Genomic DNA, 14,765 nt, shown 5'->3' on the forward strand with positions numbered 1-14,765 from the left:
TGGGCCGGGTAGCCGACTGCGAGCATAGATGCAGTTTACTGTTTCTGGCCCGTGGCGGTTCATGCCATCGGGTGCCTGCAATGTTAAACCGATCTGAAGCAGGGTATCACTACCGGTGCCTCTGCTTTCCGGGGAACATTTAATCTGTGGCTTGACTAATTCTGTCATCTGTGGGCACATTTTATTGTACATCGTTCTGGTCCTGGGGAGACAGGCTACAGCATTGGGTAGCCCGCTGGACCTGTATCCGACTGTTAGGTGTTCGCCCGCTACATTGGCTGATTGCAATTTGCACCCGACATCTCTCAACAACACTTTGCCCGTTACAGCTGGACTTTTACATTGGTTACCAATTTCAAGCAGTTCATTCAAAAATGGCGGGTTGCTGGCCTCCTTTAAAATGGCCTTACTACTTTTACCCCAATCGTCTTCCTTGCATGAAACCACGTGTCATTGTTCCATTAGCGTGCACCTCATGGTTTGGACGCCATCTTTTCCCTGTCCATGATGTTGACTGCCGTGATCTTCTTTCCCAGGGATTCTGCCACTAAAGCTGGGAAGGCACCCTCAGATCTAGTTTTCCTTCCCAGGCGTACTGCCACTGAAACCAGGAAGGTGCATTCAGGTTGTCTCGGCCGGATCATCGACACGCAGTCGTGATGAGCGGTCTGTGCCTGAGGGGCTGCGCGGATCTGCTCTCCGGCGCCTGGTCCAACCGAAGGTGGGGATTTGCTCTGCCTCTGAGCACGGGGGATGTCGATCGCTGGAGGGATGAAGTCTTCCCAGTTTCAATGAATCTTCCCCATCCATCTTCTTCCAAGTAATGTTGGTCCATCACCTGAAACAATCCACAATAGTAAATTGTGCACCGCGCCATCATGGGATACACTTACATCTGCACTACCAACAACTGATATCAGTTCCTTGGTGTAGGTGCGCAGCTTTGCCTGAACCAGGACCAGCTTGGGTCGTTCAGCTTGATCGTTCCATAGCCTCTCAAAAGCTTCCTGCCTCATTACTGACTGACTCACCCCCGTGTCAACTTCCATGAAGACTCGTACACCATTTATCTCGACTTCCATTATCACTGGAGGACAATCTGTGGTGCAGGTATATACTCCATAGACTTCGTCCTGGGACTGAGCTGCCTCTCTAGCCATCTCCTCGTAATCCGCGCTAGATTCACAGCCATCTGCTGACTCCTCTTCCATGTGGTGAGTCACAGCTCTTTTGCACATTCGCTGGAGGTGGCCCTTTGTGCTGCAGCCTTTGCACACACAGTCTCTGAACCGACACTGATGAGCCCTGTGATTATCTCCGCCAGCATGGTGCTACGCGACTTACCTTTGCACCCCTCGGCGGACTCTGAGTTAAAAGACTCGGGGGCCTGTATGCTCTGCCTTGGGCAGGTTCACGTTCAACAATTCTGCCTGTGAAAGGTGCCATTCTATTTACAGTACTTGCCGGGTTTGAGTCCTGATAGTGAGTCATCATCTGCTTGAAGCTGCAGCTTGAGGTCATGAACGCCTGGCTGATGCTGATGCAGTATGACGGTGGTTTCGGCAGACAGTAGCCTGTAAAGAAGGGCCTCATGACCGATGCCAATTACGTAGACGTCCCTCAATGCATTGGTGAGGGATGCGCCGAATTCACACGGTCCTGCCAGCCTCCTGAGGTCGCAGCGTACTTCGCGATTTCCTGGCCCTCGGAGCGGCGGTGTGTATCGAATCGGTGCCTGACCATGAGGATGCTCTCCTTCAGTTTGAGTTGGTCCTGAATTAGCACTTTCAGCTCCTCGTATGACTTGGTCATTGTTTTTTCTGGTGCAAGCAAGTCCCTAACGAGGCCGTAGATCGCAGGCCCACAACTAGTCAACAGGATAGCTCTGCGCTTATCTGCCAGCGTGGCCGGATCATCGCCTACCAAATCGTTTGCTGTGAAATATTGGTTGAGCCGCTCCGTAAAGGCTTCCCAATCTTCTCCCTCTGAGAACTTTTCTAATACACTGTTAGTCATTTTTGCATGAAAGTTCGTAATCTCGTTGCCAGTTGTTACATCTTTAATACTCTACGAGGTCTAGTATTGTACTTCAGCTGTTGCGATCTTAGTCCCGTTTATTGTAACTCCAGAGTGAGACACAAGCATGGTGGGCAACCTTTTATACTGGGCCCTGCACACCTATGCAGGTGACCCTCAGGTCTCCCACCGCAGTGCCCTCTGGTGGCACACCTTATGTGACTATATAGTTAGTATACATGGTCTACGTACATGACACCTTGCCACTGGATAAAGGCCTAGCTCTGTCAAGCCCATCTGGTGGCTGATGTGAAGCGGTCACCACACGTTAAAAAAAATCACGCACAGGCATCTTCCATCCCTTCAATTGGTACATCGGGTCCTTCATTGAAACATCTGTGAATTCATGTGGAAGCAAGGCATCCTCGTTCGAGGGACTGCCTATGATGATGAGCTGAGTAACCAGTCAGCATTGGCCCTCCTGGCTCAAGTAGGACAGAATTGCCACTATAAATAAATGAGGCAGGAAGCCTCAGATTTAACGTGCTTTGCCTTGGGAATCCCGGCAGCTGTGGTGAGATGAGGGCAACCTCGGGGAACACTCCTTGTGGGCCGGGAGAGCAGGACTGCTTCCTTCGGACCCCCGCAAGCTCCCCCACCATTAGACACCTCCGCACCTGCGATCGGACACCCCCCCCTGAGTTCAGGGATCAGAACTGGTCCTGAAGCCTCGGCTCCAACATTCAATCAGGCTGGGAAACTGTCAGTGATGTCAGATGCACGCTGTGGGGTTAAATCTACACAGCGCGTGGGGGAACCAAAACATTAAAATTACCCCCAATGTTTTCACTGATTAGTTTTGAATTGACCTCCTTTCAAGCACAGGCTCTGATTCTACTGGACAAAGCGAAATTGCTCGACCGTTGATATCTCATTGGCCCAACACAGAGATACATGCACCATCCTCCCTGCAGAGTTCAGCAGATCCATTTTATACTTGTTTAGTTAAAACTTGCTATGCCTTTCCTCATTCTCACCAAGGTCTGTTATGAGCAGGAATCAAACGCGAGCAAGGCAGCCTCTGCAAAATCTCTACAAACTGGAACATAAATTATGCTGCAGTATTTTGTTTATAAATATTTCACGATTTGGTCCAGAATAAAATTAGAATTTATCTTGTGTCTTATTTACGTGGGGCTTTCGATAAGGCGTCTGGTCACCTGAAAGCAGCGGCCACGGGGCGGCGTGGAATGGCCAATGAGACTCCGCGGAGGGGCTGCTAATTTCTGTCGGTGCACTTCTTGTTGGCCGGAGGCGTGGCCACCCTTAAAGAGGAGGTGGCTCTGCCGGCGACGCCATTTAATTTTTTATTGTCGGTCGACTGCCAGGTCGGGGCAACAATTATGCCCCCGGGTTCACCTCTTGGGTGCCAGGTTGCTGGCCTGGCCAAAACCCTCCCTGGTGACCCAGTGAACCTATACGAGAAAGATGCAGAGTTTGCAGCAGCCCTCCACTTTCACTGAAGGGGAGGAACGTTGTACACATCACGCTGATGACTGGTCGGGGAGGCCGAGCTGCTACAAGGGCACTTCCGCCCCTTCAGCCACCACAACATCCACCCCGACCAGAAAAAACTTCAAATTACCGAATATCGACGGCATCTCCGCCGCACGGAGGGCGCGCCCCGTTTTGGGCGGTGGGCAATTTCGGCTCCGTGTTGTTTGATCCTCTCTCTCTAACCTTGTATCTTCTCAAATCTTCCTTCAGCCAAAAGTACGGTGGCATGGGTAGGGCACTTTTATCCCTCATTTATTTTGTTCATAGTTATTCTGACAAGCAGGGTGCACCTTCTCGATAAATCAAACTGTCACTATTTCCTCTCAGGAAAAACAGAACTTCTGTTGCCCCTGGCCATCAGGAAGTTACCATCGCAGGGGCTGGCCCTCAATGGTCTCAGCCACGGCTCTGTGGATGGTACTCTTTCCTCTGAATCGGTAGGTTGTGGGTTCAAGTACCACTCCGGAAGCGTGAGCAACGTCCAACAGCACCAGCAATTGGAAATTTTAAAAAGATTTCAACATCATTTTTTGCTTATTTAGGTTGTTCTGTTGGACTACGGGATGAAGGAAAAAGATCCAATTGAAAAGGTTTGGTTCTACTCCAAAACCGATCCCGACAAGGCAATCAAAATCCCTAAAGACCAGGTAACTTGAACAAGCAACAAATCCTGCTCCTAATATGGCTTTATAAATCTCAACTCTCTGCAGTCATGCTCCAACTGAGGGCAGGCGTGTTACCGACTCCCAGTGCTGCTGTGGGACAGCCATATGGAAGGCCTGGGTCAGCGGTCTGGAGATTGCTCCTGCTCTTGGTTTGCTCCTCAGCCTCTTGAGGTGTTAGTCGTCTCTGCAGATCAAAGGATAACAGAGCTGGGATCCAGCCCTTAACTCACTGTAACCCGGTATCATAGCTCACTCCATTGTACTCGAAATTCCATCCTTGTCAGTTTGTTGTTAACGCATGTGGATATCAAGTTTCTCTCTCGTGTGCCCACCCAGGTGCCTCAGCTGATAACGGAGAGATTTTCAGAGCAGCTAATCCAAGTGTACTGCAAGAGGACCGACAAGCCAAGTTTGGAAGCAGCCCAGAAACACTTTGAACAGTGGTGCAGCAACAGGAACTTCACGGACTCCAAGGTAGGGAGGTGGAGACCCCACTGGAATGTTGTAGTTTCTGATTTTCTCTGTGGTCGTGTTGCATACCTAGGTAATCACTATTGAGCCTCAGTGTTGTAGTTGCAAGAGCTTCTCTTGTCATGGGTTTGTCCTCTATTTGCTCAGCAGAATGCAGCACTTCCTGAGAAGGTTGAGGATTCAAATCCCACTCCAGAGACTTGAGCACATGATCTAAGCTGACGCTACAGTGTCGGATGAGATGTTAAACCGAGGCAGAAAAAATTTTGCAAATAAGGGAAGTTCACGCAATAACGACACCTTGCATTTATCTAGCACCTTTAACGTAGATAAGCGTCTCAAGGCACTTTACAATGATGCATTCAGACCTAAATGGACACCAAACCAAAGAAGACATTGTTAAGAGGCGTAACCAAATGCTTAATCAAGGGGTTGGGTTTTAAGAGGTGGGAGATGATGAGGCACAGGGCTTTAGGCAGGGAATTTCAGAGCACAGGACCTAGACAGCTGAAGTCATGGCTGCCAAAGGTGGTGGGAACAGGGTGGGCGGGGGTTATACACAATGCATTTACAATTTGTTATACATAGCCCATAGAGGAAATCCTCCATGACTGACACAGAATTGTTCAATTTATCCATTATAATTTCAAGGGGAATTGGCTGTAGCTCGCGAAGGAATTTTTGCAGTGTGTGGGAGCAGAGTGCATGGTAGTCAGTGTCTCTGCACCCTGAGTGTTCCTGGTCACAGCCATGCTAGTGAAGGCCCAGGGCCTTTATGCCATGATTGGGTTTCAGAAACTAAGTAATAAGAGTCACTGACTGGTGTCTCAGTCAGCTGCAAAATAGTACTTCAAAAGAAAGGTTTGCATTCATATAACACCTTTCACAACCTCAGGATGCCCCAAACCGCTTTACAGCCAATGAAGTACTTTTTGAAGCAGAGTTACTGTTGTAATGTAGGAATCGCAGCAGCCAATTAGTGCACAGCAAGCTCCTACAAACAGCAATGTGATAATGACCAGATAATCTGTTTTTAGTGATGTTGGGTGAGGGATAAATACTGGCCCAATTGCTAGATGGACAGTTCGAATCGCCCCCGCCTTATGAAAATTCTACACCCGGGGATTATTATTCAGAGTGTAAATGGAATGAATCACGGACGGGAATGCTTCGGTGAAAAATCATACTTATATTTATTTGATCTAACATACACTGGCTAAAACATGCACTACTAAATAAAATCACTGTCTCTGTGGAGAATAAGATCCAGATTACAAACAACACATGTACAGTACAAAACTGAAGACCTATAACATGCAGTAATTCCTTTGTTGCTGTGGTGGATTCTAACTCCACCCCGACCAACGAATTACCCAGTCACATAAGCCCCTTCACCTGGCTAACCCAACGAAGCTTCCTCCCCAGAATAGCCTCGAAAAGCTTCACTTCTGAGAAAAACCCTGAGCCCTTACACCTCACCCAGCTTAGTCTGGGATCTGGTTACCGGCTTGGGACACTCGCGACCTTGTTCACCACCTCACACAGTTGGTCTCGATCGCTCAGCTCAGCTGTGGGAAGTCACTGCTTGGAGGCCGTACCCTGTGAGCGGTATGCGGTTCTCAGTCTCAGCGGCTTCTTCTGCGGAACTGCGGCTTCCTCTCCTGGTACTTCTTGTTATGTCGATTTTAGTGGAGCGAGAGAGAGAAAATGGTGGAAGAGGGTCTATTTTTATAGGAGTCTTGCTATCCCTATCTTTCCTGCCAATCTTCAAAATCCTTTTGTTTCTAAGCACTCCGGTGCTTAGTCAGTGATGGACCATCATCAGACCCATGTGTATTCCGTGATTAGACAAATGGCCCTGAGTCTGGGACATATCTTGGTCTTTGTGTTGGGAAAAGATTGGCTCCTCTTTGGCTGGCCAGGCTAGTGGGTTCAATGTTCTGCTTCTCTTCTGCGATGAAGGTGAGAAGTGCTTTTGCATATTAGAGTGGCTTTCTAATGGCTTCAAGTTAATGAGTGCCTCAGATTTCTGAGCCCCTTTGTCAATGGTCCCCTTCCTTTTACTGGGACTGGCGGGCGAACCCATACATTCTGGATGACTGATAGTTCTTTTGTCACAGCCAACTGCCATGCGGTCTCTCTGCACATGGTGATCCCATCACAGGGAAAATACCCTCAGAAAAATTCCATAAAGTCCACGAAATATTCTCGACTGAGTCCATTCTTTAAACAGAGACTTTGCGATCTCGTCAATATTGGACAGCAAACCAAGGAGAACTTCCATGCTCTTCTTCGAAATAGTATCTTGTAATCTTTTACGTCCCACATGAGAGGCAGCATCTCCGACAGGGCGAGTGTCAGCCTGGATTTTGTGCTCAAGTTGGGTGGCTGACAGACTTACAAACACAAATTTTATAAAAATATTTTACAATGTGAAGTTTAAACAAGATAATTATTCTCTCTTCAAAAAAAGCAGTAGTTAATAGTTTCACTTTCATACCTACTTACAGGATGATGATGAAGGCACCGCTGCTTCCAATCCCTGACAGCGAGAGCGACAGTGACAATGACGACTCTGATCCCAAAGCTGAGCTCCAGTTCTATCGCCATGCCAATAGTCATAGGCCCAAGGTGAAGCTTTTCAAGTTGAGAGAATGGGACTTTCCTGTGAATGCCGAGTGAGTTGTTGCATTCACGTGGGATCACTCAGTCGCCAAAGTCCTTTCCCTTTTGGTGTTTTCAAAACTGGTGATGGCTCCGATTGTTTTCTCATTTAAATTCATGCGAATGAATCCAAATCTAAATGGATATATACCGAAATATTTTATTGCTTGGTGAGGGAGTACGGCAGTTGCTTTAGACCTCGTGACTGTTTAATACAGCATTATATCTCTTCAGCATACAGTTTAAGAACTTAAAAAATAGAATTTGGTTCCTCGAGCCTGCTCTGCCATTTAATAAGATCATGGCTGATCTGATCATGGACTCAGCTCCACTTCCCTGCCCTCCCCATAACCCTTTATCCCCTAATTGCTCAAAAATCTGTCTATCTCCGCCTTAAATATATTCAATGACCCAGCCTCCACAGCTCTCTGGGGGAGAGAATTCCACAGATTTACAACCCTCAGAGAAAAAAATTGCTCCTCATCTCAGTTTTAAATGGGTGGCCCCTTATTCTGAGACTATGCCCCCTAGTTCTAGTTTCCCCTATGAGTGGAAATATCATTTGCCTCACTCCATCTGAAGTGAGAGATATGATCACATTCAGTGATTGGTGGGGCTGGGTTTGATGTCCGCTCCTTCTAGTGAGTGTTCACAAGATAAGTACATGAGGGAGAAAGGAAAAGAAGGATAGGGTTGATAAGGTGCGGTGAAGGGGGTTGGGAGGAGGCTCGTGTGGAGCATAAACACCGGCACAGGCCTGTTGGGTTGAATGGCCTGTTTCTGTGCTGTACATTGTGTAATTTCTTTCCCCTCAGTTTTGCTGCTTTGGTAAAACATGCTTCCAAGTGGGAGAAGGTAGAAACTGTTCTGATTGACCAGAGTAGCATATTCTGTGCAGTCTGTTGACCATGCCAGTCCAACTGATAAAGCTCTGTGACATACAGCTGGGCCTAGTTCCTCTTTGAGCACAATCAGGAATTTGGGCACAATTAACAACTGAAATTGCGCTGTTCCTGGAATGTGGCCGTCGCTGACGGGGCCAGCATTTATTGCCCATCCCTAATTGCCCTCGAGAACGTGGTGCTGAGCTGCCTTCTTGAAGGCAGTCCATATGATGATTCATTGCATACTTCTTTGTAGCAGTTTGGTACAACTGAGCGGCTTGCTAGACCATTTCAGAGGGCAATTAAGAGTCAACCACATTGCTATGGGTCTGGAGTCACATATAGGCCAGACCAGGTAAGAACAGCAGGTTTCCTTGCCTAAAGGACATTCGTAAACCAGATGGGTTTTTATGACAATCGGTAGTTTCATGGTCCCCATTACTGATACTCGGTGTTTTATTAACTGAATTTAAATTCCCCAGCTGCCGTGGTGGAATTTGAACTCGTGTCTTCGGATCATTAGTCCAGGCCTCGGGATTACTCATCCAGTAACCACTATGCTACTGTACCCATGAAATTATGGTTCAAGTTTCCACCCAAATTCATTTGTATAACGCCAAATGTAAAATTTCACATGAATCAGTGTAATCGGAGCATCGTGAACAAGTGGAATTTAAATTAATTAATGCACAAGTTTTAAACCTGAGCAGTGTGTAAATTGATTTTAAAACTGCATTCATCTAATTGATTGAAATTAATTTTAAATTAATAATGCAAAGTTTTAAGGGCAGTGAATTTATTCCTGATCTCTACCACCTCCTTGTCTTCCAAGGGGGAGTTGAGAGAATTGTTTGCACATTTTATAATATTTTGGGATAATTGCTTATTTGTTGCACTTTACTGAAACTTTTTTGAATAATTGTTGGAAGTTTCATTTTTGCCCTTTCTTAAAGTATAAAACATTTTGAATATTTTCGTACATTTTTGAACATGTACATTTCTGAATAAATCTTACCACTCTTGTTATTACAATGTTACATTTTGAATACATTTATGCTGTCACAAAATGAAAGGAAGAAAAAGAAAGACTTGCATTTATATAGCGCCTTTCACAACCACCAGAAGTCCCAAAGCACTTTACAGCAACAAAAGTACTTTTGAAGCATCGCCACTGTTATAATGTGGGAAACGCGGCAGCCAATTTGTGCACAGCCAACTCCCAAAAGCAGCAATATGATAATGACCAGATAATCTGTTTTTTTATGTTGAGTGAGGGATAAATATTGGCCAGGACACCAGGGATAACTCCTCTGCTCTTCTTCGAAAGTGTCATGGGATCTTTTACGGAACCTCAGTTTAACATCTCATCCAAAAGATGGCAACTCTGACAGTGCAGCACTCACTCAGCACTGTAATGGGGCGTCAGTCGAGATTTTTGCGCTCAAGTCTCTGGAGTGGGACTTGAACCCACAACCTTTTGACTCAGAGGCGCGAGTGCTACCCACTGAGCTGCTTGATGACACTGTACATGAACAAAATAGAAATTTAGCTAAAGTTTTGAACTGAAAATTTATATTAATTCAACGACTGTATTGAGAATCTATTTTTTGATTTTTAAAATAGTCTTCAGCACTCAGTACGGGGGAGGATATGAAGTGGGGATCATTATGCAATGTTATGCTTTACAAACCTTGCTCTGACAGTCCTGTAGCTTCAGCACCCTTTGGCTCCGCTTCCCTCGGCACGAAATTTAACTTGACCAACTACTCTTCCGAGATGATGGAAGGTTATTCAGCTACGCTGCACCTCACAAACAAGCTAAACCTCTCCTCAGCCAATGCCCACATATGGTACCCAGTAGAGATTAATGAGCCAGAAGAGAGAGCACAAGCGAATATTTACCCTCCCAAGCTGAGATGTATAGAAGTTAATCACCGTGCTTCAGTTACTGCATGGGCTAAAGTTGATTCAGTAGAGACCGTAACATAACATAAGAAATAGGAGCAGGCGGAGGTCATTTGGCCCCTTGAGCCTGCTCCGCCATTTAATAAGATCATGGCTGATCTGATCTTGGGCTCAGCTCTACTTCCCTGCTCGCTCCCCATAACTCCTTATTGTTCAAAAATCTTTCTCCACCTTAAATATATTCAATGACCCAGCCTCCACAGCTCTCTGGGGCAGAGAATTCCACAGATTTACAACCCTCTGAGAGAAGAAATTCTTCATCATCTCAGTTTTAAATGGGCGGGCGGCCCCTTATTCTGAGACTATGCCTCCCCAGTTCTAGTTTCCCCTATGAGTGCAAATATCCTCTCCCCAGCCACCTTGTCGAGCCCCCTCGTTATCTTATATAGTTCGATAAGATCACCTCTCGTCTTTCTAAACTCCAATGAGTACAGGCCCGGTCCGGACGTGGATTGGGTCTGTGGTGAATTCGTTGGCCAGGATCGTGGCTTGCATGTCATCGTGGAGCAAGAGGAGAATGGTGACAAACTTTTGCGGTAGCTGAAACGGAGGACGCTCCATAGTCGCTCACTGTTGACAGTGTCAAAGGCCTTTGTGATGTCAAAGAAGGCCCTGTACAAAGGTTGGTGCTGTAACCTGCATTTCTCTTATAGTTGTCGCGCAGTGAAGATCATGTCTGTTGTACCCCTTAGTGGACGGAATCCGCATTGCGACTCTGGGAGGAGCTCTTCAGCCACAGGGAGATGATGACTGAGGAGGCTTCTTGCGATGACTTTCCCAGGGAGATTCCTCTGTAGTTACCGCAGTCGGATTTGTCCCCTTTTTTGAAGATGGTCACTTACAGCATCTCTGAGATCTCCTGGCATGCTCTCCTCCTTCCAGATAAGAGAGATGAGGTTATGCATTCATGTCAATAATGCCTCTCCGCCATACTTTAGTGCCTTGGTGGAGATTCCATCTACTGTTGCCTTGTTATTTTTGAGCTGACGGATGGCCTTTTCTACCTTGTGCAGGGCTGGGGTTTTGCTGAGATGGTGGCGGATGTAGTCGAGGACACTCGTGTCAAAGACAGTCTTGGTTAAGGAGATCTTCGAAATGCTCCCTCCAGCAGCACTGACTGCCTCGGTGTCCTTAATGAGTGCCTTTCCATTCTTAGCTAGCAGTGATGTGGGGCCTTGGACATGTCGTGGACTTTTAACAAGATGGCCTCTGGAATGGCAGCTCCCTAGGGTGCTCGCCCTGAATAAATTTACCCCTGGCCATCCTTTATTCTTTCTCCCCCAATCTCCCCCCGCTGTTTAAACTTCCCCGGCCCTAATAGTGGTGTTTTTCTTACCCTAAAGAGGCCTGTACACACGAGTGGAGTAACTGCGGAGGGAGAGGGTGAATGAACTCTGCCTGTGTAACCGCAATCGTTGAGTCTCGAGTCTACAGGCTTGGAGTCTCCACAGCACTCACTCACTCCCTCCCTCCCTCCCACACTCCCCCCACCCTACCCCCCCACACACACTCATTTTCTCACACACACGCACCCTCTAACACGCCCTCCCACTCTCTCACACACACCCTCACATCCTTTCTCAACATCCACTCTCACACACACACACCCTCTCTCTCTCTCATACACATGCCCTCTCTCACACACACACACACACACACACACACACACACCCTCTCACCCCCCACCCCAATCGCACACACGCATACCCCTTCTCGCTCACACACTCTTTGTCTCTCTCACTCCCTCTCCCTCTCTCGCACACACACCCACCTCTCTCGCACACACACCCACCTCTCTCGCGCACACACCCGCTCTCTCGCGCACACACTCTCTCTCACACACACACTCTTTCACATTCTGTCCTTCTCTCACAAACACTGTCTCACACTCTCTCTCTCACATACTCTCTGTCTCACACACTCACACATGCATTGTTCCCCACTCCCCAGTTTATCATTCCTCGCCCTGAATTATAAGATCACATCACATACAAATCTTTATTCAAGCACCAAATGTGGAGATTTTTGATGTAGGAGATACATTTGATCAGAAAGATCTACTCCCCATGGACATTGAAAGTAGGCAATGTAACTATAAACCAAATATTTTCAAGGAACGATCAATCTTTTGATACCCCAAAGTCTGAGATATTTACTGACCCCAGGAGCAAGGAAAGTATGTATTTTAACTTCAACCCTTTGTAGTGGTGTGTTCTCGTGTACAGTGTACTTGTATCTGCACATACTGGTGACACACTGGAACTAACCTCAGCAAAATGGTAACATAGAAACAAAGAAAATAGGAGCAGGAGTAGGCCATCCGGCCCTTCGAGCCTGCACCACCATTCAATATCATGACTGATCATTCCTTCAGTACCCCGTTCCTGCTTTCTCTCCATACCCCTTGATCCCTTTAGCCGCAAGGGCCATATCTAACTCCCTCTTGAATATATCCAATGAACTGGCATCAACAACTCTCTGCGGTAGGGAATGCCACAGGTTACCAACTCTCTGAGTGAAGAAGTTCCTCCCCATCTCAGTCCTAAATGGCTTACCCCTTATCCTAAGACTATGTCCCCTGGTTCTGGACTTCCTCAATATCGGGAACATTTTTCCTCCATCTAACCTGTCCAGTCCCGTCAGAATTTTATATGCTTCTATGAGATCCCCTCTCATCCTTCTAAACTCCAGTGAATTCAGGCCCAGTCGATCCAGTCTCTCCTCATATGTCAGTTCTGCCATCCCAGTTTGGTGAACCTTTGCTGCACTCCCTCAATAGCAAGAACATCCTTCCTCAGATTAGGAGACCAAAATTGAACACAATATTCCAGGTGGGGCCTCACCAAGGCCCTGTACAACTGCAGTAAGACTTCCCTGCTCCTAAACTCAAATCCCCTTGCTATGAAGGCCAACATACCATTTGCCTTCTTCACTGCCTGCTGTGCCGCCTCTTCTCCTGAGCTCCTTAAATCGTTTGTGTATTTCTAGCTATGTATACATCTAATGGTGGGAATTTTAAAAAGTTGCATATACTATTGGCAACGGAATCCACTTACTCCACAACTACTAGGAATAGCACATTGTTGGTTTTTGTGTGAAGTCCATGCGATTAGGGGCAAAGGGCTTAGTTGGTTAATGCATGGACCTGTCACATGTGGACCTGGTGAGACTGCTGGATGTTCCCAAGGAGCTTGCATGATAGCCACCTAGAATTTCTCCCCAGCCCATCTCCCCCCAAATAAGTGTTGAAAATCTTTTTTGCTGCTTTGGTAAAACATGCTTCCATTTGGGAGCAGGGAGTAACTGTTCTGACAGACCAGAGTAGCACAATCCTTGCAGTCTAATGACAGCAAGCCAGTTTGAAGACCATACCAGCTCAATTGATAAGGCTATGCGACATACAGCTGGTTCCTAATAAACAAATACTCTAGAACTTAGACCATGGGGTAACTCCATCTCTAATCTGTACTGTCCAAAGACACCATGCGATCAGTGACTCCTGTAAGGGGAGCTTAGGGGTGTGGGTTCGAATCCACACTCCCTTGAGGTTCTGTACGTGCGATTTATGAGGATGGGTGAGTAACGAGGCACCAGACACAGTGGGTAAGAGTGCAAAATGGCTAATGTTGTTTATTTAGAATAGTAAACACAAAGATAGAGGGCATAGGAAGAGGTTGTAGATAGCAGTAATGGCACAATCTCACTCAACAACACGAAAAATTCTCGCAACAGGGAAGGGGAAGATAAGAGGTTGAAACATTCCACCTACATACAACCCCACCTCCCACTTCCACCCTTCTTACCAATTCCTATCCTAAATTGAGTCTGTGAGGGGGTTTGGGCTACACTCACAACCCTATCAACTCCGGGGTTCTGGGGGGCACTTATTCCAGCTCGGGGTCCCTCTGGGGTGGGTTTTACATTGTTGGTCGGTTCGGTTTTCCTCCTCGATGTTGCGTCGGTTTCTTCTATTTGCCTCTCGGTTGGCTCCTAAGCAAAGAGCTGCTGGAGTTAAGCACACCTTCCCCAGAGCGAGGGCCCTGTGAAAAGCTGACTCAACTCCCTTTTAACTCAACTCAACCACAACGAAAACTGACTCCCACCTTCTTAACTCAACTCTACAACTCAGTGCAAAAAGCTGACTCCAACTTCCAACCTCCTTGTATGTTTTTGTAGCTTTTTCTTATAGTCCGTTCATCTTCACGCCAAAACTGCATGCCATTGTCTTGGGTCTTCCTTGAATAAAATGGGGTGTGAATGGCAGTTCGATGTGTATTGATCTGTCTGGAATGGAAGATTAGCCACACCTCCTGTATCCTGTCGCTTGCTGATGGGGTGAATTGTTCACTATCTCGACAGAGGTGCCACTCTGTTTGGGCTGGCCAAAATGATTGTATCAGACCTGTAGGCCTTTGTTTAATTATTCAAACTGATACCCTTTGTGTTGCCTTGTGTATTACTGGGGAGATTTTGCCTGGACATGTTGCCTCTTCTGTGAGGGTTTTACACGAAAAGCTGGAGAAATGTCTTTTTAAAATATAAA

General features: G+C 46.8%; 1 protein-coding gene across 1 annotated transcript in view; it reads left to right on the top strand.

Annotated features, from left to right (window-relative positions):
- The window catches only part of LOC139276904 (deoxynucleoside triphosphate triphosphohydrolase SAMHD1-like), a 63,049-nt gene extending 55,759 nt beyond the window's left edge, over positions 1 to 7,290 (top strand). The window contains exons 14-16 of the mRNA XM_070894899.1: positions 4,116 to 4,220; positions 4,575 to 4,712; positions 7,220 to 7,290. Coding sequence (XP_070751000.1) covers positions 4,116 to 4,220; positions 4,575 to 4,712; positions 7,220 to 7,255 — 279 coding nt within the window. The 3' untranslated portion in view covers positions 7,256 to 7,290. The remainder of the gene's footprint in view (positions 1 to 4,115; positions 4,221 to 4,574; positions 4,713 to 7,219) is intronic.
- Positions 7,291 to 14,765: the final 7,475 nt, after the last annotated feature.

This window comes from Pristiophorus japonicus, chromosome 12 (assembly GCF_044704955.1).
Source record: "Pristiophorus japonicus isolate sPriJap1 chromosome 12, sPriJap1.hap1, whole genome shotgun sequence".
In the NCBI taxonomy this organism is placed as follows: Eukaryota; Metazoa; Chordata; class Chondrichthyes; family Pristiophoridae; genus Pristiophorus; species Pristiophorus japonicus.